The sequence below is a fragment of the Cervus canadensis genome, chromosome 20 (assembly GCF_019320065.1).
Source record: "Cervus canadensis isolate Bull #8, Minnesota chromosome 20, ASM1932006v1, whole genome shotgun sequence".
In the NCBI taxonomy this organism is placed as follows: Eukaryota; Metazoa; Chordata; class Mammalia; order Artiodactyla; family Cervidae; genus Cervus; species Cervus canadensis.
In genome coordinates, this window is record NC_057405.1 from 60,254,003 (window position 1) to 60,279,399 (window position 25,397).

General features: G+C 40.6%; 1 protein-coding gene across 3 annotated transcripts in view; it reads right to left on the reverse strand.

Moving 5' to 3' along the window:
- LAMA4 (laminin subunit alpha 4) overlaps positions 1-25,397 on the reverse strand; it is a 140,789-nt gene that overhangs the window by 55,904 nt on the left and 59,488 nt on the right. For 2 of the 3 annotated variants that reach the window (XM_043439282.1, XM_043439283.1), the window contains exons 6-13: positions 24,750-24,964; positions 22,646-22,741; positions 20,369-20,520; positions 18,450-18,560; positions 11,434-11,545; positions 8,432-8,599; positions 5,824-6,017; positions 1,143-1,259 (exon numbers count right to left, since the gene is read on the reverse strand). In XM_043439282.1, coding sequence (XP_043295217.1) covers positions 1,143-1,259; positions 5,824-6,017; positions 8,432-8,599; positions 11,434-11,545; positions 18,450-18,560; positions 20,369-20,520; positions 22,646-22,741; positions 24,750-24,964 — 1,165 coding nt within the window. The remainder of the gene's footprint in view (positions 1-1,142; positions 1,260-5,823; positions 6,018-8,431; positions 8,600-11,433; positions 11,546-18,449; positions 18,561-20,368; positions 20,521-22,645; positions 22,742-24,749; positions 24,965-25,397) is intronic. The other variant, XM_043439284.1, reaches the window with a different exon arrangement.

The following is a 25,397-nucleotide window of genomic DNA, read 5'->3' on the forward strand; positions in this document are numbered from 1 at the left end:
TCAGTTGCATCCGACTCTTTGCAACCCCATGAACTGCAGCCTGCCAGACTCCCCTGTCCGTGGAATTTTCCAGGCAAGAATAGTAGAATGCGCTGCCATTTCCTTCTCCAAGCTTAGGGAGGGAGGTGCTTGATACTGGGATTTGGGAGAGGCACTCTTATTGATGACAAGATCTGGGTCTGGTCATACGAGGGATTACAGAGGTGGATGGGGAGGAAAAGCCTGTTGGACAGGAGAAGTTGAAGGAACTGGAGGTCTGAGAGCTGGTAGACTCATTCATCTGGGTTTTGATGTCACTGAGGAACCAGATGGGAGTAGGGATAGAAAGGAAGCTAAAACTGTCAAAGAATAGGATGGTGATGAGATGACTTTAAGATAATATCCTTTTAAAGGTAATAAAAATGAGCCAAGAGTACTTCAGTGATAGTTTGGTTCACTGCATTTATCGGAAAATTTCTACTTTAAAAAATGTGACTTTCATTGATTTTGAATCCCAGCTTTATTGAACATACAACTTATGTGTAAAGAGTGAGTAGGATGCATCTACATTTGCACTTTCAACAGAACTTTCTGACTGGCTGTGCTGCCCAAAATGGCAGCCACCAACCACATGTAGTGCGACTGAGCATGTGATATATGGCTAACTGACTGAGGAAGTTTTTTTTACTTTTGGCTTCCCCTACAAGAGGGAGTAAATCTCCAGTTGCAAGGCGAGCACCTCTCATGTGGTGGCTTCTTCAGTTGAGGGCACAGGCTCTAGGGTGAGCAGGCTTGCAGCAGTAGCTGCAGCATGAAGGCTCAGAGCAACTGTGGCGCTTGGGCTAAGCTGCTCTGCGGCACGTGGAATCTTCCCAGATTAGGGATTGAACCTCTGTCCTCTGCATTAGCAGGTGGATTCTTAATCACTGGACCACCAGGGAAGTCCTAAATTTTATTTCGTTTTAAGTAATTTAAAATTTAAGTAGCCATATGTGGCTAGTGGCAACTGAACAATGAGAGAAACTGAAAAATGCAGTCACCTGATCTTAGTTTAACAATGCCACTTAACTTGATAGAATGGAGTCGATTACTCCTCTGTGACACTGAGCTAATGTTCTAACCTATTATGAATACTAACCTGAACAAGTCACATGTGTCCTTACCTTTATTATGCTATCAAGTTCTGAAAGGGTCAGCCGTGGCATCATCAGTGAGTCGGAAGACGTCCTCAGAGACGCGTTCACCCCTTCCGTCTGTTCCCTTACTCTCTCATGCTGTTTCTGCAGGAGGAAAAGCAAGGGAGAGAGAAAGAGAAGGTCACTTTAGATAAGGAAGGCATTAGGGAGAGTGCTGTCAGCCTGCTGTCACTGCACTCAGACAGATCCTATCTCAGACCCACCACTGAATTGCTGTGCCATGCTGGGGAATTCCACCCAGCCCAGGCTCAGCTTTCTCATTTATAAAATGGAAAAAGCTCCTCAGGAGCTTCAAAGAACTTAGTTATGATTATTACTTACAGTGCCACCACATCAAAGAGAACTGACACTCCAAAGCGGGCCCCTGCTTCTTTCTCCATAAATGTGAAGTGGGGCCAAGGCTATGGGACTGAACACAGGCTCCATATTTGCAGTCACTGAAAAGTGACCTAATTCCAGAAAGCATTTATCATGTGCTAACTTTGGGCCAGGCACAAATAGCGCATCTGGACAGGAATAAAGTATATACAAAAGAATCTTAAAGTCCTTTCAGAAATTTAAAGTGACCCTAATATCAAAGCATAAAATTCCGATCTCGCCTCTTCCTACTTTTTATGTTAGATGCTCAGGTGTTTTGAAGAGGTAAATTGCCCAAGTGTGGATATATTTTGTCCTTCTTTGAAAAAAAAAATTAAAAATTTTTATTTATTTATTTTTGGCTGTGCTGGGTCTTCGTTGCCACATGGGCTTTTCTCTAGTTGCAGCAAGTGGGGTCAACTCTCTAGGTGTGGTGCACCGGCTTCTTATTGAGGGGTCTTCTCTTGTGGAGTGCACAGGCTTCAGTAGTTGTGGCACATGGGCTCAGTAGTTGCAGCTCTTGGGCTCTAGAGCACAGGCTCAGTAGTTGTAGCACACAGGCTTAGCTGCTCTGCAGCATGTGGGATCTTCCCGGACCAGGGATAGAACCCATGTCTCTTGCATGGCAGATTCTTTACCACTGAGCTACCAGGGGAGCTCTTTCTTCCTTTTTTTCCCTCAAAAATTTTTAAATTGAAGTATAGTTGATCTACAATGCTGTGCTCCCTCTTCTGTACGGCAAAGAGACTCAGTTATATATATATATATTGCTTTTTTATATTCTTTTTCCATTATGTTTTATCACAGGATATTGAATATAGTTCCCTGTGCTATACGTTAGAACTTGTTGTCTATCCACTCTAAACATAATAGTCTGTATCTACCAACCCCAAACTCCCAGTTCATTCCTCTCCCTTGCCACATCCCTCCTTGGCAACCAGAAGTCTGCTTCCCTGTCTACAAGTCTGTTTCTGTTTTGGAGATAGGTTCATTTGTGCCATATTTAGATTCCACACATAAGTGATAACATATGGTAGTTGTCTTTCTTTTCTGACTTACTTCACTTGGTAAGATAATCTCTAGTTGCATCCATGTTGCTGCAAATGGCATTATTTGGTTCTTTTTTATGGCTGAGTAGTATTCCATTGCAGAAAGAAACAGCAACCCACTCCAGTAATTTTGCTTGGAAAATTCCATGGATAGAGGAGCCTGGTAGGCTATAGTCCATGGTGTCGCAAAGAGTCAGATACTACTGAGCACACATACACACTATGCCACTGTATGTATATACCACATCTTCTTTATCCATTCATCTGGCAATGGACATTTAGATTTTTTCCATGTTTTCACTATTGTGAATAGTGTTGCTATGAATATTGGGGTGCATGAATCTTTTTGAATTGTGATTTTCTCCAGATATATGCCAAGGAGTGGGATTGCTGAGTCATATGGTAGTTCTACCGCTAATTTTTAAGGCATCTTCATACTGCTTTCCATAGTGGCTGCACTAGTTTATATTTCCACCAACACTGGGGGAGGGTTCCCTTTTCTCCACACCCTCTCCAGCATTTGTTATCTGTAAACTTTTTAATAATGGCCATTCTGACCAGTGTAAACTGATAGCTCATGGCAGTTTTTATTTGCATTTCTCTAATAATTAGTGGTTTTGAGTATCTTTTTCATGTGCCTCTTGGCCTTTTGTATTTCTTCTTTGGAGAAATTTCCATTTTTTCATTGGGTTGTTCCAAGTGTGGATATATTTTCTGATGAACACTTTCATTTATACTTGTCACTCTGGAGTTTCACAGTCAGGGAAGTTGTGATTCTGAAGAAACATTGTGGCACTTCCGAGATGGAAAGGAACACAGAATGAAACTTTAGGAGGGGAAAAAGTAAAAGCCTCACTTTTTAATCTGAGTAAAAAATGAGCTGAAGTTACTTAAGAAATGGTAATTTAAATTGGAATTGAAATTTTTGTTATGTTACGGTATCACAGAAATCTTTACAAAAGCCTACACTTGAATGACATATTTTAAAACTTTTAAAGTTCATCTTAACGTCCTGTCTCACTCCCTGGACTCTTTTCTAATTTAGTGGAAAAGAAGAATGAAACCCATTTTCTCCACATACCTTGCTACAGGGGAAGACATAGGTCTAGCGACAGAAGAACATCTCATTTGAACATCCTCTTAAAGTATGAACTTTAAAACAAAATCAATTTCCCTTCAAAATCCATCAACTTTAATACAATATGACTATCTGGGGTTAACCGTTCTTGTCTTCACAAGGACAGGTAGTTATACAGCTCTGCACAAAAGCAATATTTTAAAGTACGTAAGGAAGAAGGGTGAAAAAGACTGGTATTACGTAGATCTCTCAGAGCAGTTTTTCCGTTACAGAATCTGAGATACGACCCCTTCTGGAAGCTCGTCTATCTGAGCTGCCTTATGGGAACACAGCTAACACCCTGAAGTAACAACCAAGCTTCAAAACCGTGTGCAAACAGCACTGCCTGATAAGTTCATCGGTAGTAGTTGGAAACAATATGCTTCAAGTTAAAGGGTTTCTGTCACGTGCCAAATATAGAATTAGACAGAAATGAATAAAATTAGCTTTGAAACAAAGATATTCTCACAGAGAGATGGACAATTTGAACAGAAGAAAATTTAGAAACTAATAATTAGTGAAAAATGACATAATTAGCATTTTTCAGCATGCTTCAGTATCCACTTCACATATGCACAAAATAAAACAAAAGTCTCTTCATACCTAAAAAAAAGAGACAGAGAAAGTCTTGGGAAGGTGGAACTTTGGTTGATCAGAGACTCTAAATAGACAGAATCTCATATTCATCTGATAAAAATTTTTATTATTCTGTTATCCTTTCACATTGGGAGTAGGAAGACAAAATAAATAATGTAATCACTAGTTGTGTGGCTATTATTTGCACACATCAAAATGATTAAACTTTGTGGTTATTTTTGGTTTTGTATAAGGATTGAAATTTTGGTTTTTTTTTTTTTTTTTAAGCCATACTGTAGTTCTTACAGTGAAATGTGATACTAAAACACTTATGGTGAGTGGGGGAGACATCTATGAGCAGATGATCACAATACAGACACAAGAATGGAGGGGAGTGGAGGAGGCTATTTTAGTTGAGAAATAACAAAGGCCCACACTGAAGAAGTAGTAGAGGAACAGAAAAGGAGGAAGATAGTTAAAAATATTCCAAAGGTAAAATGGGCCAGATCCTGTGGCTGACGAGATGTGAGGGTGGGAAAAATTCAAGGATAAGGATGAGTCCCAATAACTTTCTTAAATTCTGCTTAAAGAATTTATTTTGTGTTACACTCATAATTTTGTTGTGCCAGATAATCATGTTTCTGTTTTTAAACAAAAATGCTACCCTGACCATTATTATTCTAAAAAATATTGGCTAAGAGATTGCTCCAATGGTGCAAAATGGCGTTAATAAGTATAATTCACTTTTATTTAGGAAATTTGATGACAACTTACTGAAAGGTAGCAATGACTGAAAATCAGGATGGAGAACCTAATTTAAGTTGGGTTTGCTGATAACATAACAGAAGTAGTGAATTTGCTCATAGCTGCTTCCTGTTTCTGACACTGCTTTTAGAGGCACACGTCTTCCTATCAGAAAATGACCATTCACAGCGATGGTGTGAGTGCATGTGTCACTCAGGGTAGAAGTGTGAGCACCACCAGTTCTAAATCTGGAGGTGTGGGCATGCACAAATCCTGGCCCTGTAAGGTGTCCTCTTTGGCAAGCTCTGGCCAAGCCTGGGAAATTTTTTCACCTCTTTGTAATTGTAAGACCTTAGCTTGAATTAGACTCCCTATCTCTGCAGCTGCTGACCAGTCAGGCTATGAGATTTGCTAATCAGGCCCTTCCAAAATCACACATATCCTTATAGGAAACACGGTTCTGGGTTGCTTTGGGATTTTTAGTACTCTCGGTATAAAAGAAATTATACACAAGGATCATGCCTTGTTTGCTCAGTTGCAAGAGAAATACATCCAACACAGGCAGACAGAAGCACGAAGAACAACTGCATTCTTAGTCAATACACAAGCTAAACAACTGCAACAGTTTCAACTTGATTTTAGTTGTACACACTTATATTAGCAAATGACAGTGGCAAAAAATGTGCAGATAATTTTAAAAACAAAGATTTAAATGTACCAGTATTTTTAAAACTGTTTACCAATTGTCTCTTCATGTTGTGTTAATATATGCCCCAAATGCATTTGCATTTAGTGCCCACTGTACCTCGTGGTCCCGCTGCCTGGCTGCTGTGGCTCTGTTCATGTCTTCAGCATCCCTGACATGGTTAAGGGCCTGGTCAAGTGATTCCTGGAGGTCTGACAACTTGGCGTTATAGTCGTCCAGCTGCTCCAGGACCACAGGAAAGAGAGAGCGCGTGTCATTGTACTGCCTCTGCAAACTCTCAGCCTGGCTCAGCACTGGGAAGAAAGGCACACAGAAACTCAGTCTGGGCTCCTCCCTTCTCCTCCCACCCCAGCCCACAGAAGCAAAGATGCAAATTTGGCAGGTGATGTCTTTAGCAACAGCGATTGAAGCTGTTGGTCACAAAAATGGCCCCATTATTTGAAGCTTTAAATACTATTTTGTAGGATTTGGACCATCCTAGACCACCATCAGCTAAAATGGGAGTTGATTAGTTTTCCTGTCAAGATGATGCTTTATGTGGAAATGATGTCATTCAACTAGGTTTATTATTACCCAGATTATTAATAGTTTTACCATACAAACGAAACTTGGATATACTACAATTTTAGAGATATCTCCAATTATTTTGTCTATTATTGGCAAATGTACAACCACTCATCTTCTGTATTCTCTCCAGGCAGCTACGTTTAGTTGGCTCCTTTATTTAGGTCAAGCTTAATCATTATTCTGGAATCATTATTCCAGAATCATTATTCTGGAAGATTAAATGGCAATGAAATATTCTTAAACTTTGCCTATGTCTTAATTCTCTAATCAAAGTTACATGCATTGCTTCTGTACCTTGATTCTATTTTTTCTCCAGGGACTATCAGTCTGTCTTACTGAGGTTTTGAATTTACTTTCATCATCACGAGCAGAAGATACAGGTTCACGGCTGAGTAGAGAAAGTGGCTGAAAAAATGCCTTTACTCGGTGAAAGGCTGCTAAGTGGGAGATGTATCTGGTTCCATTTCCCCAGAGCAGTCTTGTTAAACCCCCAAAGAGGCAAAGCATCTGGCTGTGATATGAGAGCTCCAGCCTTCCTGACAGCTGACTTCCTCTGGACTCAGAAACGGGCCTGATTCTGCCTTACTTCTTACTGTTTCTAAGACCTTGTAAGTCTGGTATCACAATATACCTTTATGCCAAAAATACTCCTCTATTAAAATATTCATAATAAGTTTAACAGAAGCTGATAGTGACAATTGTAGGAAAGTGATCTAATGTAGGTGTTCTTAACCCTTTCTGTATCATGGGCCCCTTTACAACCTGGCAAAGCCTTCACATCCCTTCTTATATGTTTTTAAATGTACAAGATAAAATATGTAGAACTAAAAAGATGTATAAAAATTGGTAATATAATAATACATGTGCTTTCTTATCAGCGTGTTAACTAATCAGATTTAGAGGTGAAACCAATAACTACTAAAATTCTTGAATTATTGATGAATTTAACATTGTGAAATAACAGTGACAACTAAAATATGATACACAAACCTGTAGCTGCTTTTGTTGACTGTGTAGATTAAAATGGACACGATTTTTTGTAACTCTTCCTATTAAGAGTGGAGTCTTTTTCCTCACCCTTGAATCTGGGCTGGTTTTGACCAACAGAGGGCTTCCCTCATACCTCAGTTGGTAAAGAATCCACCTGCAATGCAGGAGAGCCCAGTTCAATTCCTGGGTCGGGAAGATCTCCTGGAGAAGGGAAAGGCTACCCACTCCAGTATTCTGGCTACTGTATACTGTACAGTCCATGGACTTGCAAAGAGTTGGACATGACTGATCGACTTTCACTTTGACCAACGGAATGAACATGCCATTGCTGAGTCCCAAGGACAGGCCTTGAGAGACCTGGTACTTCCCATTCCTGCCCTACCGGAAGGCTTCTGCCATGTGAACAAGCTCAGTGAGCTTCCCAGAGAATAAAACCCCACATGGAGGGAGATGCCCAGCCATCCCAGCTAAGACCCCAGACATGTGAGTGAACTCCACCACATGGAGCAGAGATGACCTGTCTAGGTTGAGTCCAACCCAAGTTGCCAACCTATGAAATCATGAAAAAATAAATGCTTATTGTTTTCATGTTTGGGGTAGACTGTGAGCTAGTAATTGATAACTGATATAGTGACCAAGTCATAAATTCACTAATACTACTGTGGCTTGTTATTTACATTAATCACTAAAGGAAATGTTAAATTTCCAGTGAGGTTTCAAAGTCATTAAAAGTCACTCACGGACATCAGAACATGAATGTTGCTGGGCTTCCTTACATTTTTACTGCTTTCTCAATGAGACTTCTCTTATTGAAGTTCTGGGAATTGCTTCCCTTAGCTTTCCTTCCCCCGTTTTTTTACCAGCTGCTACATTCCTATTTTTTCTCCTCAGGAGTAAAATCTTGTAGATTCCTTGTAGAACCTCAGCAGTTTTTCAAAAGCTGAAGTTTGGCTCTGGGTTTAAAATTCCTGGTCTATATATAGAGAGTCAAGTTGTCCTGAAGAACTCCCTGAGGCCACTTTAAATGCTCAGTGAGTGAATATCGGGAATTGGTTGCTTTGACCAAACGCTGCCCTGTGACTGGGCGTCCTCTCCTGGCCCCACAAGGGAAGCAGATGTGTGCTGGCCTCTAGAAGCTGAATATACCTACATTCATGGGCTTCATCTGCCTCCTCGTCCACAAGTTCCCGTTGGGTGAGGAACGGCTGACGGCGTCGGATCTCCTCCAGCATCTTCTGTGCCAACACCAGCTTCTCAGAGATTTCCTCAGAGCTAAGTTCCTGCTCTTCCCCATAATACAGCATCTTGCTGCTGATCTCTGAAAGGAAGGGCACAGTGAGAGAAGGCAGGAGGGAGAGGTGATGGGGAGCCTGACAGTGACGTCACTGAAAACAGAAACCATGAGGGCAATGGGCAGGGCTGATCCTAAAACGGAGACAGAGACCCTATGCAAAGACAGCGTGGTGATGGTCATGCTGTGAATACTGGTGTCGGCCCTGGAGTTCATCATATACTCCAGGGAGAGATTAAACCAAAGGAAGTCACTCTTCTTTGCTTTTCATTTAGCGACTTCAGAACAGGAGTGGAATTAATACAAAGTTTGCTCTGATTTCAGTTGAGTCTGATTTTACCGTGATTCAAAAATGTTAATATGTAAGAAACACAAATTTAGGGTCTTTGATCAATCTTTTATATAATAAAATACATAATTTTGAGAAATGTTCTGATGTATCGCCTGTCACACATAGGAGGCACTGGAGATATTCATTGTAATTTAGCCAAGGATTTTACCTAAGCTCTAAGCCAAAATGAGTGTATACTGATGGCTGTTCAAGTGAGTCTTTCAGATTGTTGTACAGACTAGATATAATACAGAGGTTTCTTATAGCAGGATGTGAGCTTTTACTCATTAATATATACATTTTTTTTGCAACTGCTGTTTGCCTTCTGTGGTATGACCGCCTGGCAAGACTGTTCTGTTCTGACTCTGGGTCATTCTCAGCCTACATCCATAGGTAGCATTCATTTCAGAACTAGAGGGACTGCTGAGGCTTAGAGGCATTAGATGGGCTGTCTGAATACTGGCAGAGCTGAGCAGGCCTCTGGCTCCCTCTTCCTGCTATATATGATCAGATGAAAGTTATGTAATTGCCACCTTGTCCTACGGTAGCTCCAGGAGGAAGCATTTTATCTTCCTGGCATAAATGAAATTGTCTGTCTGTGGTTTACTATGATCTATGTGGTTGGCCAGACAAGATGGGTAAACAACACTGGTCTCACATAAATCATACCAGGATAAGGGCTTGTATTTTATGTGGATAACAGCTTGAAGGTCACCAGTAGTTACTTTAGAGATGGCTGGGAATAAGGAGTGGCACACCGTTGGTGTTGGGCAGCATCCCTGAATTCTGAAGCAAGGAGATAAACGGGGGAGAGGCTTTCAGTGCTGTAAATATCACTGATAGGAGTTTTAGAGAAACTAAGGTATGCTCAAACAAAACTCAAGTAGGAGTTAAGTACTCATTTTTCAAGTAAAGTCTAAAATATTAACCCTTGAAATAAACTAAACATATATTTTTTCCTTAGATCTAGCATTGGCAATGCTGAATTTCTTGGTGTTTTGATGCAGATATTATATTTACAATCTGGCTTATTTTATTTTAGCCATGTCTGGTCTAGATTAGAAAAAGGAAATACAGAGAATAACATTTATGCTTTTGGTCTTTGAAGGCTGTTCATACATTATTTTAAAAAGGTAGAAACTGATGGAAATTACTGGTTTACACTTCTTTTGTAATTTTTCCTTCTTATCCTATGTCCTAAGGGTCAAATAAGAAGGCTTAGATTCCTTCCAAATGAAATACCCTAGAATCAAAATTTGAGTTAGACAGCAAAGGTGAACTTTTTTTTTTTTTTTTTTTTTTATTCCTGAATGGCTAAGATCTAGGATGCTGGCTTTATCTGCTGCCGAGAGGGACATTTATTTCTTAATTAGATGAGATCAGCTAATCTAGGTTTAGTCTTACTTTTTGAACAAATCAATTTTAACTATAAAATATTATAGGGGAAGAACATTTTATTGGTAGATGCAAAAGCATGAAATAGTAAGGATGGGAGCAGGGGATGTTTGAAATGCATACCATTTGTTTTTATTATGTATTATGGGCACCGAAGGAAATACAGTGAATGATTAATCTTGGCTCAATACATCCCTTGTCCTGGAACACTCTCCCTCTACCTCAGTGTAAAGGTACGAATCTGCCACTGTGGGACCCTTCACTGTCATTGTGCCCTTGAGATGTACTTGTAGTTGTCATCCAGCTCTTAATATATAGGATAATAAAAACTATGGAAACACACAAATACTGTATCTTAGCAGACTGTAACCCAAGTAAATTCTCTTTATCTCAGAACCAAAGCAATAGCCTGTTTTCTGTTGGTAAACTAAAGGTTTGCTTTCAGCGTGCTATTAAGATAGTCTTCAAAGTGCAGCCTCCATTTATGAGAAGCTGGAATATAAGTAAGTAAACCCTCAAGAAGAAAGGTAAAATCTGTCAATTTTATGTTTTAAGGCAAAGAACTCTCCCACACCCCCTGTTGGTTTTTCTTCTGGACTGGGGACCAGAGCATGCACCTGTCTGGTTCTAAGGACAGCATCAGAGAGACGGTGCAGGATGACCTGGATCAGTGGACAGTTTACTGCCACTCTAAAGGCAGAGTTTCCACTGCGAATAACTGAGAAAAATGTGACTCCTACTCAACTCTTGCATTTTAGAGACAACACAGCATGTAATTTCCTCTACTGGAAAGGTATATTGGCATTTCACTTCTGTGAAATGCGTGGAAAGGGAATGATTTTTTACATACATTCTTTTTTTTTCCTTTTTGTTGCGCTGCCTGAGTCCTAACCACTGGACTGTCAGGAAATTTCCTACTCTCCACATTTATTATTGAAAATAGTAGTGGAGATGAGTGCTCAAAAGTCCCAGACAAACAAATGTGAAACAAGATTTTATATGAGTTTGAAATGGTAACACTCTAACAACAGGTCCTGGCACACAATAAACACTAACAGTAGCCATTACTTTTACTGCTGTTAATAACAAGAGTGATGCCTTGACATGGAGCTGAGCCAGTAGAGAGTATATTTACCTTGGATTTTATCCCTCATATTGTGGGCTTGCTCTGCAAGCTGAGTTGCGTGGTTAATGGTATCCATGCTTTCCTTCTGAGCCAACTGGACCTTTCTTGAAGCTTGGCTTTCCTATAAATAATCCGTATAAACACCAGATTAATTTTACGAGAAGGAAAGGCTGTGTATGCACATGTGGGGGTGGGTGAGCATAATGTATTCTGTAAACATAAATTTCTCTGACATGCGAAAGTTCTGTAACATATAAAATGGACTCATGCAAGAAGACGGATGTGATGACCAGCTTTAGAATTACAGATGCTATTTCTATTCCTAAGCCATCAGTCACAGTTCAATCCAAACCACCCATCTTTTCATAAGTAATCTACGCTTTGAATTTTTACTGTATCTCAAGATGCCAGACTAGGGAATTATCCATGTCTGCAGATCAGTTTGACATTCTGCTGATTGAAATGCTTAAGGGTTCAAAGGGAAACATGTTGAGAAAGCAGGCAGATCTCAAAATGTTCCATGCATCCAGTGGCTTCTGGGTGGTCCAGCCACTGCTGCAACTAAATTACCACAGAGATTGAAAGAATTATGCTCACTAGGCTAACGCTATTTTCAGTGCTGCTTCCAAATTCCCATCAACACTGAAGGCACTTGTGTACAAATAATTACTTAAGCAGCTTTGGCTCAGAGTGAATGAAGTTCTTCTCTGAGAAGCTGATTTCATTCTTTCAACTCTGTTTCAGAACTCACACATAGGATCTGTCAAGATGAAATCCCAACTCAAATGTGGCTCCTGAGGAAAGGATGTGTGGGCGTGCACGTGTACATGCGTATTTCTCTCTGAGTGCATAAAGACAGTAGAGAAAGTAAAGTGAAAATGTAGTCACTTGGTTGCGTCCAACTCTTTGTGACCCCACGGACTATAGCCTGCCAGGCACCTCTGTCCATGGAATTCTCTAGGCAAGAATACTGGAGTGGAAGGCCATTTCCTTCTCCAAGGGATTTTCCTGACTCAGCAATCGAACTTGGGTCTCACGCATTGCAGCCAGATTCTTGACTGTCTGAGCCACAAGGGAAGCACATCTTAAAAAATGGTTCAAGGCCAGGACACCAGCCTGGATGCACAGCATGGGGATGGGTACTTACTCTGGCATCAGAAAGACAGATTCATGGGTTATATTTAAGAGGTGGGACATTTCCTCAGTCTGGCATTTGATCAAGTGCCCACTTGCCTTGCCCAGTGTCTTTCTGGTTCCGCTCTGTGACAAACGAGCTGTACCCGACTGGACCGCCAGGTGACCTGCTACGCGGAGTGCTGGCTGGCAGGCCCCCAGAACAGGAGAGTGGCTGCTTCAGATCTCTCTGCTTTCTTCTCTTGTTCCAGCAGGAGGATTAGGCCATGATTTTACCTGGAATGTTTTTATGCAAAACCCACTCCAGTAGTCTCGTCTGGGAAATCCCAGGGACAGAGGAGCCCAGCACTTCAGGCCATGGGGTCACAAAGAGCTGGATGCAACTGAGTGACTAAACCACCACCACAAAGCATAACCAAGCCACTGGCCCTTCAAGGAGGAGAATGCAGAAATGGCATCCCAGCAAACACATGCCCCAGGAGCTTTTCGTCGGCATTGTATCCAAAACCCCTCCAAACAAAGCTCCCTGTGCTGCAGACTGCAGCTCCTTCGCTGAAATGCATGCTCTCTGAATGGACACAGCAATCTGAGTCACATGTTCTTTCCCCACAATTTCAATCTCCCTCCTGCCCTGTTCTAATGCTTTCTGGAAACACAAGCTTTGTGGTCACTTTAAAATTAGATGATGCAGAAAATAAGATGAATCTTATTCTTGATGTCATCCCTCCCTGTTAAAAAATAGGGACACAGACCTATAAAACATTTAAAATTTTTTTAAGAAGTTGATTTTTGGCCCAGTTTAAATTCAGTTATATTTACAAAGTACAACATGCATATTTTTGACTTTGGCTTCATCCTTCAAGGGAAAGGTTTATTGTTATTACTGCGTTCATTTATTTCTTGATATGGAAACTGAATTCACTGAAGTAATGAAAGACAGCTAGAGGATAACTCAAAGACAAGCTCTTTTGACCAACACCAGAGGGCGCTTAGATATACATATTTAAAAAAAGACAGCAGCAAAGAGGAACATCTGTTTCTTTAAACTGCAAAATTACTGGATATAATATATAGTGATTCCTTATTTGAAAGTTCTACGGTTTTCTTTAACTTTGATTATGGGAGGAAAATAACGACATGGGCACATGGTAAAACAGGTGCATCCTGGTCTAAGGAAAACTGTATTAAAAAGTTAGCTCACAACTGTAAACTGGTTGATGTTTAGCATTACAAATGGATTAATCATTTACTCACTTCAGCAGTGAATTCTGACACACATTTGATGTAAAAGGCAGCAAGAATTTCATTTACTATACAGGGCATAAAGTATAGTGTACCTAGAATACTATTCTAATAAGTGAGGATGATAATCATTATCTAGGATGATAATCATTTACTTAAACATGACACTTTTGAGAGTGAAAGGGGATCTTTTAATAATAACTCTAAGAGAAACATTAAAGAGAGGCAGTGCTGGACAAAATGGCAGTAGGAATACTGGTGTGCCACTTCACAATCTGTACGGTGATGTCTACTTGTGTGGGTTTAACTATCTCCTAAACATTGAGATACTTTTCCAGCCTTGATCTCTTCTCTTGAGCTACAGACTCAAATCTCTGGCATCCACTGGTACTTCACCCGGAAGAGGTCCAGAGAATCCATTCTGAATTATCAGTCTTGGCCATCTATCTTAACAAGTCTAATAGCTTACATCTTTGCAACTCTTCATATTCAACTGGTCGGTCACTGGATCACTTTTATTTCACTTGACATTCTGGCCTCTCTTCTTGTTCCCCACCACCAGTTTCAGTTTATCCTGGTTCACTGCAATTTCCTTTCCAATGAATACAAGGTAGCAACTGACTGCTCTTGTTTGGATTACTGTGACCATCTACTAACTGGTGTCCCTGTCTTCAGTCTTAAACTCACCAATTTATCATCCCCGCTGCAGAGGAACGTTTCTGAAACTTCGCACCTAATCAGCTCACTGTTGTAGGTAAATGCTCCAGTATCTTCCAAAGCCCATAGGATGAGCATGGTGGGCAAGGTTCTTCACAATTTGGCCTCTGAGAACCTCTTCAGCATCGTCTTCTGCTCCTTGCTTTATAGTTAATCTTTTGCAATGCCAAGGCTGAAGTTCTACAGTCTTCTGGTCAACTGTAATTGAAACATACTTTGACATTTTGTCCTGTCTTTTTATCAGGATTGGAGAAGAGGCTTTTGATATATGGAAGTGACCTACTTTCCTCCCAATCCTAAAGGTCTTCATACGTGCTGCTGTAGCTGAAGGAGTAAGGATGAGATGGAGGAGATGGAGAACTGTAGGGAACAGTGTGGCACCCTCCTGACCCAGCTCTTGGGAGACTGGGCTCTAGATCCAGATGGCAAGGGCAGCACTGAGATTGGGACAGGGTCACTATCTTCACTTCTGCTTGTAGCCTAGTCCACTCTGGCTCTGAGCATGGTGCCTTTGGGAACATGGGAGAGTGGAATCTTGACAGAGGCTTTGGTATTTCATTACAGACATGATCAGCAGTGGCAAAATCGAGGCTTTTTTGAGCAGCAGCTCTTTGGGAACACAAATGCATGGGCATCCTTTAGGGGTTTCCCAAAAGTTGCTGTTTTTCACTCACTCAGTCATGTCTGACTCTTTGCAACCCCATAGACTGCACCACGCCAGGCTTCCTTGTCCTTCACTATCTCCTGAAGCTTGCTCAAACTCATATCCATCAAGTCGGTGATGCAATCCAACTATCTCATCCTCTGTAGTCCCTTTCTCCTCCCACCTTGAATCCTTCCCAGCATCAGGGTCTTTTCTAATGAGTCAGTTCTTCACATCCGGTGGCCAAAGGATTGGCACTTCAGCTTCAGGATCAGTCCTTCCAATGAATATTCAGGACTGATTTCTTTTAGGATTGCCTGGTTTGATCTCCTTGCTGTCCAAGGGACTCTCAAGAGTCTTCTCCAACACCATAGTTCAAAAGCTTCAATTCTTCAGTGCTCAGCCTTATTTATGGTCCAACTCTCACATCCATACATGACTATTGGAAAAATCATAGCTTTGACTATATGGACTATATGGTCCATATGCCTACAGAGGACTATATGGTCCTCTGTCGGCAAAGTGATGTCTTTGCTCTTTAATACACTGTCTAGGTTGGTCATAGCTTTTCTTCTAAGGAGCAAGTGTCTTTTAATTTCATGGCTGTAGTCACCATTTGCAGTGATTTTGGAGCCCAAGAAAATAAAGTCTCTTACTGTTTCCACATCTATTTGCTATGAAGTGATGGGACTGGATGCTATGATCTTCATTTTTTGAATGTTGAGTTTTCAGTTTTTTCACTCTCCTCTTTCACCTTCATCAAAAGACTCTTTAGTTTCTCTTTTCTTTCTGCCATAAGGATGGTGTCATCTGCATATCTGAGGTTATTGATATTTCTCCCAGCAATCTTGATTCCATCTTGTGCTTCATTCAGCCTGGCATTTTGCATGATGTACTCTGCATATAAGTTAAATAAGCAGGGTGACAATATACAGCCTTGATGTACTCCTTTTCCAATTTGGAACCAGTCTATTGTTCCATGTCCAGTTCTAACTGTTGCTTCTTGACTTGCATACAGGTTTCTCAGGAGAGAGGTAAATTTCCCTAAGTATGGGGTGGGAAGAGGCAGTAGGAGTTATCAAAAGAGGGCTAGAGGACTTACATATGGAAGTTGGGGGAAAAAACCAGTAACTTTAAGTTAATGTAAACTGTGAGATTTGGGTTACATCAGATTCATGTAATAGTTACTTTGCATACAGAGGGTACAGTTGTCCCTTGAACAATGCAGGGGTTTGGGGCACTGATACAGTTGAAAATCCACGTATAACTTAACAGTTGGCCCTCCATATCTGAGGTTCTATATCCTTGGACTCAACCAACTGTGAATCATGTAATACCATTGTACCATAGTACCAAAAAACACCTGTGTGTAAGTAGACCCTCGAAGTTCAAACCCGTGTTGTTCAAGGATCAACCACATTTTCAATTTTAAGAGGCAACATTACTGTGATTTTTACCACACTGTGGGAATCTACAATGAAGTTCTTCATTCTAGTTAAAGCTAAATATTGTTAACTTTTCTTGATAGAAGGCTTTCTAAGACAAAGCTTTTATTACATCCTCCTAAGAATCAATTATGAGCTTTTCTAGACCAAGGGCTTGAAGGATGCTTGAGAAGTCATTAAGACTAGCTCTGGGTGTTTGCTTCAAAATGTTTCAGCAGGTTCTTGTACCATCAGGACTGCTGATGTCACAACAAGAAGGATGCTATTTTCAGTAAAAATCAATGGAAACAACTGGTAGAATGTTCTAGTAGCTTTATCATCAACTTCCTGCTTTGGTGGTCTGTTCTTGTTGTTTAGGAACCTTTTCTACTGCGATGTTCCTTTGAAGCATACACTATTTCCTCCCCATGAAAACCTGCATTTAATTAATATTGGAAGTAGGAAAACTGTACAAGAAAAGAATCAGTAACTCTGTGTCTAAGCTATGGGAGGAACTAATCTTGGTGAAAACATTTCCTCAAGAATTTGAGACACTTCCAGCAAGTTCCAGCCATGACATAGAAATGAAATTACAATGAGTTTTCACAAAGATTTCTTTCATGGTATTTTCCTTTGAAATTTAAGAGATCTCACTGCTCCTCAAATGTTGATGGTTGGGTTAATATGCTCTACTGCATGGAGAAAGGGGGACATAATTTTTATATGCATTTAAAAGCAGGTGAATCTTCCAAGGATTCAATTAGAGTAATTCACATTTTTAGAAGCATAATCTCTTAGTTTAAGAGGTCCAAGGTCAAAAGAGATTATCAGAGTCATTTTAACCATTATTTTTGTAGAAAATGAGAATTGTTTCTGAAAAGAACAACAGTTTATGTCAAATATTAGTATCTGAAAGCAGAAATTCCAGGGTACTCTGGGCAGAACTGGTGGAACATAATCAGGGGAAAAAAATGTGTTAAAGATTTTAGTATATTAAACATGGTGCCTTGGAGCTTAGTTGCATTTTCTTTTTTTTTTTTTTTTCATTAGAACAGAGGATTGATATTTTTCCATTAGACCCTTGGGGAATGACTTTGCTTGTGTTTTAATGTTTTTGTTAATTTGTGAGAGCTTTCACAAGCCACATTTCCCTCAACATTTTTCTTAGTCTCACTGACTTTTTTCATTTATTTAGTTGTTTTACTGAGTATTTGCAGTTTTACCTTGTCAAATCTATTCTTTAATTTTACTATAATTCTTCACACTATGTTTAATTGTATTTTTATTTCCTTTTAAGATTTAACAATTATCTAGTTCAAACATTTTCTTGAAAATTTTAGATTTAAACTAAAGTCCTTAATCTGAAGTTTATTTTATTTAGAGTATATGGTAAAAAATGAGGGTCCGAAGTGTTCTTTTCCCCCTGCCAAACTGCAAAATTGCTTTCTCAACACAATTTCTCCTCTTTCCTTTTATTATTTAATGCAGCCTGTAGCAAACATTTAAAGTTTATATTCTATGTAATAAAGTTTACTTCTGGACACTCTATAGCTCTTAGCCATAAAATGTAAGGCAAACAGCTGAATGAATATCCAAATGAAATACATATCAATGATATTTACCAGCAGCAAACACAACGAAAGTTCCCCATAAACATGGTTTTTCAAGGAAACCAATCAAAATGCAAAGATATAGTAGAGACCAAGTGTGTTAACTTTATCCTCAGGTCTTGTCTTGATTTATTTTAAGGCACCTGGGTCCCTGCATTTTTTCTGGGCTATGTTAAGCCTCAATCATTTGTGACTAGCCACTCTCACACTAGCTAAATCCCTCCTTGAAGTTAGTTTCAGAAACCGAATACATACCCTTTCAGCTAATTCCTCCACGTCAGACTGAAGGCTTTTCATTGTGTTTTCAGCATTGTTGATTTGTATCTTTCTTAGGACATACTGGTTTTCTCTTTCTGACAATTTTGTCTGTGGATTAAAAAGAAACAAAACACGCATTTTTCCATAGTCAGTAGATGTGCACACCAGGTTTATAAAAATACACAGAAAACCCTTTCAGTGTAAGAGGACTACAGTAGAGAGTCAGTCTTTATTCTCAAAATAGTGGGGTCTACAGGCTACTGCAAGCTGGTATGAAATCTGAGGTCTGCCTGAGGGGACTGAGGGCTCTGGGGACAGAAATTCTGTGAGCTCCCCTCAGCAGGCTAGAGACTCTGGTGTTGGCTGTGCTGGTTCTGGGAAAAGGGTACCTTTTGCAAATTTGCAAACAGGCTCAATATAGATGGGCAGTGGCTTTGCTTGTCTGAGCTTTAAAACTTCAGTTCTGGCAGGTCTTCAAGGAAATGATAACCCACCTTGATCAATGAAAACGGAGTTCTAGAAATTCAGTTTCCTCTTTCTAGTGTAAGGAGAATAATTATTTTTATTTCAGACCATTTGCCTGTTTCATTCCCATTTTTGAGGAGTTTGCACCAGGTGTAGCTTCCCTTCAATTACTTTGGAGTAAGTCCTCTAATCTGGGCACTGACTTCCTGTCAGCTACAATATTATTATATCTGATATAATAGCTATTTCTACCTTGAAGCTGTCCTTTTGGGGAAAGAGGATTCAAGCAGTATCAAGAGGACCGAGTCTGGGTGACGCCTCTGAGAATTACCGCCTTCATGTGTCCAAACAGATGACAAAAACAATTCCTAAACTGGGAATAGAGTGCTTACTAAGACTTCATCCAGCTTTACAACTTCATGATTTTTGTTTTGTTCTACACTTTGTCGTTTGGGGCAATTGCTGTGGATATTATTTGTACCTCCTAAAAGCAGAGAATTGAGCACTTTCTAAGTTAGATACTATTCTGACTGCTCTCTATATAACAACTCACTGAATTCTCTCAACAACCCATGAGATAGGTATAATAATTATCCTCAATTTCAGATGAGGGAAATGAAAACTAAAGAGGTTAAACAATTGACTCAAGGTCACAAAGCTAGTAAGTGTCAGAGCTGGGATTTGAATCTAAGCATTCTGGTGTCAAAATTTATGTTCTTAGCCACTACGCTAATTTGACTAATAAAATAAAAAAGTATGTTGGTATTAGTTCTATTAACCTTTTAGCTGATTATCATTGTTTTAAAAAGTATCTGTTGGTTGCAATAGAAGCCTATAATTAAGAGAGGGAAAAAAACACCTCTTAAAGCTTAGAGATATAAGCACTGTTACAGTTTTTGACTACTGTCTGCCTTTAACTTGCTTATCAGATTTAACCACTAGATCAAGGAAGAGAAACAGAGCATATGAGCATGCTTCTGTGTTTGAGTGTGTGTGTCAGTTTGGAAAACTGAGAAAAAATGTGTGTCAGTGAGATGAAATGGTAAGGGCAGGAGAAAGAGGGAGTAAAGAAGGAAAAAGAGAGAACAAGAGTGTATGTATTAGTTTTCAGAGAAACCCACGAAAACATAGCAAACTGAAGCTAAGGTAACAGTATGTTTGTTATGTTGACTTAAGTAACCAATGTATAGCTTAAGAAAATAAAACCAATGTATAGCTTTATACATAGATACTAGTTTTTCAGTCATTTCATTTTCCATTAACCTTTTTCACAGATGACAGCTCTTGGTTTAGGATGGAGTGCATTAGTATAATCAACTTTTCATAATTTCTGAGGTCTGGCAGTATGTAATATAACGACTGGACTCAGATAACAAAAGGGTAGGAGGTACTAGGAGTGACCCTGTGAAACCAGAGTGAAAATACACAGAAAGTACACCATTCCTGCATACTTTGAGGAGGTAGATGGTGGAGTTGATTTCGTTCACGTGCCTATGAGCTGCGGCACCAGATGATACACTCAACAGGCCAGATTTGCTTTCTTCAATTGAGAGCGCTGCTAACCGAAGGTCATCAGTCAGATCCCAGATGCATTTATCGCAGCCTGGTGGTACAACGGGCATGTCATTTCCTCAAAATCAAAGGTCAGCTGTGAAGCATGCTGCTCTAAGTTGGTCATTATATGCCCTTCCTTGGTTAATACTATTTGTATTTTTGTTTCCTGAGGAGCTATTCTGGACCACGGAACTAGTCCTTATACTCAGAGAGCCTCAGATGACCAAAGTGTACGCTGGGCACTATCCCTGCTTAAAACATAAAAAACAAACACGCAACTGAAAAGCAGGTTACCATGAACACTAGTGGCTGAACTGAGGAGGAAAGGAAGTCCAAAGGGCAAGGCATCTAAGAGACGGTGGGGGCTGAAGAGAACCTTCTCCCCACTTTTCTCTGGTCAGAGGAAAGCCGTCTGGGAGGACGCCCTCCACATCAGGTTGTGGGTTTCCGCTTGGCGCCGGCCAGTGAAGCTGGAACTCGCCTGCCACTTCTCTCCCAGCAGCTTTCCTGACTGACTCTTCAGGTTCCAGGGCTTTCTCCTCACTCCACGGATGGCCCGGTGCCTCCCCATGGCCTGACCTCCTGTCTGAACAGGTCGGCAGGACCTCACTGTTTGCTAATATTACTCTCTAACAGCTGACGACCCTGCACGTGTGGTGAGGGGGGTGGCGGTTTCTCGCTGCTTCCTGCATTTCACATTCGAGTTCCCCTGACCACCGTCGTCACCCCCGCGATCCAATGCCCTCCTGGGACACAATCACTAAGGACACCCTTTGAAAATTTTCTGTTTCCAACCTCTTTTCCACCAGATGTACTCCTGTCTAGGGAACTGATAAATGGAGACTAAAGGGTTAATGTTGTTAATATGTTAATTTGTTACTTGAAGTTAAATGCGGTCTTCCTCATATGCTCTCTCTAAGGAATGACTCCCCAGCCAGTACATCAGGCTGGTGGAGGAGACACACAGAGGCCAAGCAGGCACCTGATGTCCTTAAAGTGACTGTGCATAGAGGATCACCTATGCTGTCAGTATGCAAACTTTGCCCAGCCTGTGCCTTCCATCCTATGTTGCCCAGAGGGACTGAGAGGCCAAGATGTTTTTGTTTGGGGGAAGGGATATCTAATATTAAAGTAGTCTTTAGAACACTACTTAAAGCCAAATATTAGTTACTTTCTTGATAGAAGGTTTTTTAAGGCAAAACTTTCCTTAGAATTCTTCTAAAAATCAATCATGAACTTTTCTAGGCTACTGGCTTAAAGGGAGCTTGAGAAGTCATTAAGACTGGCTCTGGGCGTTTGTTTAGAAATGTTTCAGCAGGTTCTTAGACCATTAGGACTACTCATGATTTGAATTGGGCTTCCCTGATAGCTCAGCTGGTAAAGAATCTGCCTGCAATGCAGGAGACTCTGGTTCAATTCCTGGGTCGGGAAGATCCGCTGGAGAATGGATAGACTACCCTCTCCAGTATTCTTGGCTTCCCTTGTGGCTCAGCTGGTAAAGAATCCACCTGCAAAGTGGGAGGCCTGGGTTTGACCCCTGGGCTGGGAAGATCCCCTGGGGAAGGGAAAGACTACCCACTCCAGTATTCTGGTCTGGAGGATTCCATGGACAATATAATCCACGGGATCCCAAAGAGTCGGACATGACTGAGCAACATTCACTTTCACTTTCATGATCTGAATGACAGGACAGACAGGAAAGAGAGAAGGCAGCTCCTTTTCATAAGGACTGAGTTTTATATTACTGGTGCCACTTCAGATTTGGAGTGATCTGGGGAAAAGCCACTTAAATCTCTTGTTGGTACATGAGTTTACCGAATGTTGTAAAGCATTGTCTGTGGATTACATTATCTGAGGACCTGAAGAGATAATATAGAAAAAGGACCTAAAACGAACTCAGTCATTGGGCACTGTATTTCCAACTTTACCTACTAAGTAAGACCTTGAACTTAAAGACTTGACAAAAATAATTTTTCTAAAATAGAGCTGTTTAAATGCAACCTGCTATTTGCCAATTGGAATTAAGTGGACTGAATGTCTTTAGCTTGGGGTCCATTTGGTTGAGGCACAGACAGGGTTACAGCCAATGGTGGGATTGCATAGCTCTTCTTAATCCTACACCTGCAGCGCATTAGAGAAAGTGGGGTTAGTCAATCATGTACTGTTATTTTTACTTATGGTTGGGCAGTCCGTGCCTGTAGGGGACTCAAAACCTTCTTCCAAGCACTCTCCGGTTATGCTGTCACATGGGCCTCCCCCACAATTGCACGCTGTGGGAAACAAAAACAAGAGATTAGGGATTCATTTTCTTAATGCCTAAAATATCACAGTGTTTTGTGGTTTGCAGAAATCCTTGCTATCAGTATATAATTCTTCAGTGGGGATTAATTTATATTCTTTCTTGAGATCATGAGGAATACATGATTTAGTGATTACTCCTCTTACCCAATTAAGCCCCAGCTTGGTGAGACTTTCAAAGGTGACCCTGGGCTAAAAGTAGATAAATCTCCATGTTCTAGGATTCCTTTCCCATCTTTTTGAGATTCTGACACGACTCTGCAACTGCTTCAGTCCAAAGAGGTCTGGGTCAGTTTCACAAGGTACAAAATGATCACAGAGTCCATCATTCAGCTGGAATCCAAGTCATCCTTTTATCGCAGTAAGATTCTCCAGTTTAATCCAAGTCTAGGTTTGATTACTGCCAGGTGTGAGGGAGGAGCCACCCACTAGGAGTGAGTGAGGGGACCCAAGGGCGATTCTTGGCTCCTACAGGGCTTGACCCTTGGCAAGACTGACTCCAAACCTCCCAATGATGGCTACCAGTGGGATAGCTGGGAACAATGTTGTGAAAAGAATTAGGACCATATTTACATGAATTTAGAAGACTTGAGAGCCCATTATTAATCTTTGATGATTTTTAAGAATGCTTTTTGGGGAAAAAACAAAAACAAAACCTCAATCTCACCAGACTGTTCATTTTCCAGTGCATTTTGGAGTGGAGATTAATTTTTAATATTTATAAAGGATTTCTTCAGTTATGTAGGCTAGCAATAAGCTGGAATAGAATTGTGAATTTCCTCCCACCTCTTAACTGTCTTTACAGAATAATCATAAAAAATTGGCTTTAAGGATAACATACATTTATTACATTTTGGCTGTTAAATGTCCCACAAAATACAGATTTATGAAACAATTCAGCAAGGTCATGCGTTATTGCTTCCAACATTAGCTTCTTTTCTAAGAGTGATCTGCATCCATGTCATTTAAACATGAGTTTAGTCAGTATTTTGAGACTCAGGATGCCAATGCTTAAGTCTTTGGCTTTGCCAACCCTCTTTCTGACGCCCACTTCCTCTCTGTCTCTAGTCTGACTGGACAGAGTGCTCCTCTCCTCCCTCTGTTATTCTCGGGGTTATGCTTCTGAGCACACAGCTTTCCTGGAGGCATGGTTACTTTTCTGTGACTTTGGCAGATCATATTTGTTTTCTTCTCAATTTCAAACTCTTCACTTTTTAAAAATCTCTTTAAGTGGAAACCTGTTTCAGTGAGAGCATCTCCAATTGAAGCAAGCCACAAGAGCACAATACCTCTTCCTCAGTCTTCTTCATCTCAAAGGCACATAAAAGGAGGAATACTCAGTCTCAGCCTCCCTTTAATCCTGCAGGAAGGCAATTTAACTTTACTTCTGAAGAGCTTCACTCTCTGAGGTAAATGGATTGGAGAAATCCCAAATAAAATTGGTACTTTTCAGTCTATCTGAAGTCTAACCAGGAAGATACTATCCCTGAAATATTTTCTCTGATAATTTGAAGTAATGGGATGAAACTACTCCTGGATTTGCTATTTCACTGAAATGCTAATTTTTACGAAATATAACTATAAAGAAAGACATAGTTTGCAGAATAAGAAAATTGATGTGAACCATGCAAGCTTTCATTCAGTCCTCTGGTCAATGATAGGTTATCTGCGGAAGTCTGATTTACTTCTTTGGTCAAAACTGGAAGGACATAAAGATGCTAAGACAAAAAGTCACGGGTGTTAAGTGTCTCATGGTCCATCCTACCCACGAGCTAAGTTACATTAGTCGTGATAAGAATATCTACGCCTAAGAATATGGGATGCATACTCTGAGACTCCATGTTACCCTGGAAAAGTGTCAAGGGGGTAACTGCAGTATGTCCCCAAGAGAAATTCACCTAAACCTGGCGCTGACAGAGCACCTGCTCCCGTCACACGGGCACCAGTCGGGCGGCCGCGGTAGTGTGCACGGCACTGTACCTGCACAGTTCTTGGCTCTCCTCGCATCTCCATAGTACCCAGGTGCGCACCGTTCACACTTGAATCCAGTGGTGTTGCGTAAGCAATTCCTACACTGGCCAGTGACCTCATCACAATCTTCAAAGATCAGGTTAGGATCTGAATTCCCACTGCAGTCACATTTCTTACAAGTGCTTCCAATCAGCAAGGGGTTTCCATAGTAACCAGGAGCGCATCTGAAGGGGAATCACACGTTAAAAATTGAGCATCCATAGTTTTCTTCCTTTTTGTCTTCTTCCCTTCCTAGAAGGAAGTATAATGAATCTCTTTGGACTGTTCTCCCAGAATTAATCCCCCCTCTCCCACCTTCCTATAGAACCGGACTTTGTTTTTAAGGAACTACCCTTCTCCGTTGTGTTCCAGCCCATTCAGTTCAGCAAGATCTTCAGGTGCAGGAGTGTCTGGCTATAACCAGTTTGTGGGTATTTGTGGTTACACCCCAATGACGGGGAGGCACTGCTGCCATAGGATGGTGGTACTAGATATGCTAAATGTGGCCATGAGATTTGCCACTAGGGCACAGCTAAGAATTGTTCTGGACAAAATTTTAATAATGCCTTTACTGAGAATCACTGGTATATGTTCCACCTTGCCAGAGTGATTGTTCTG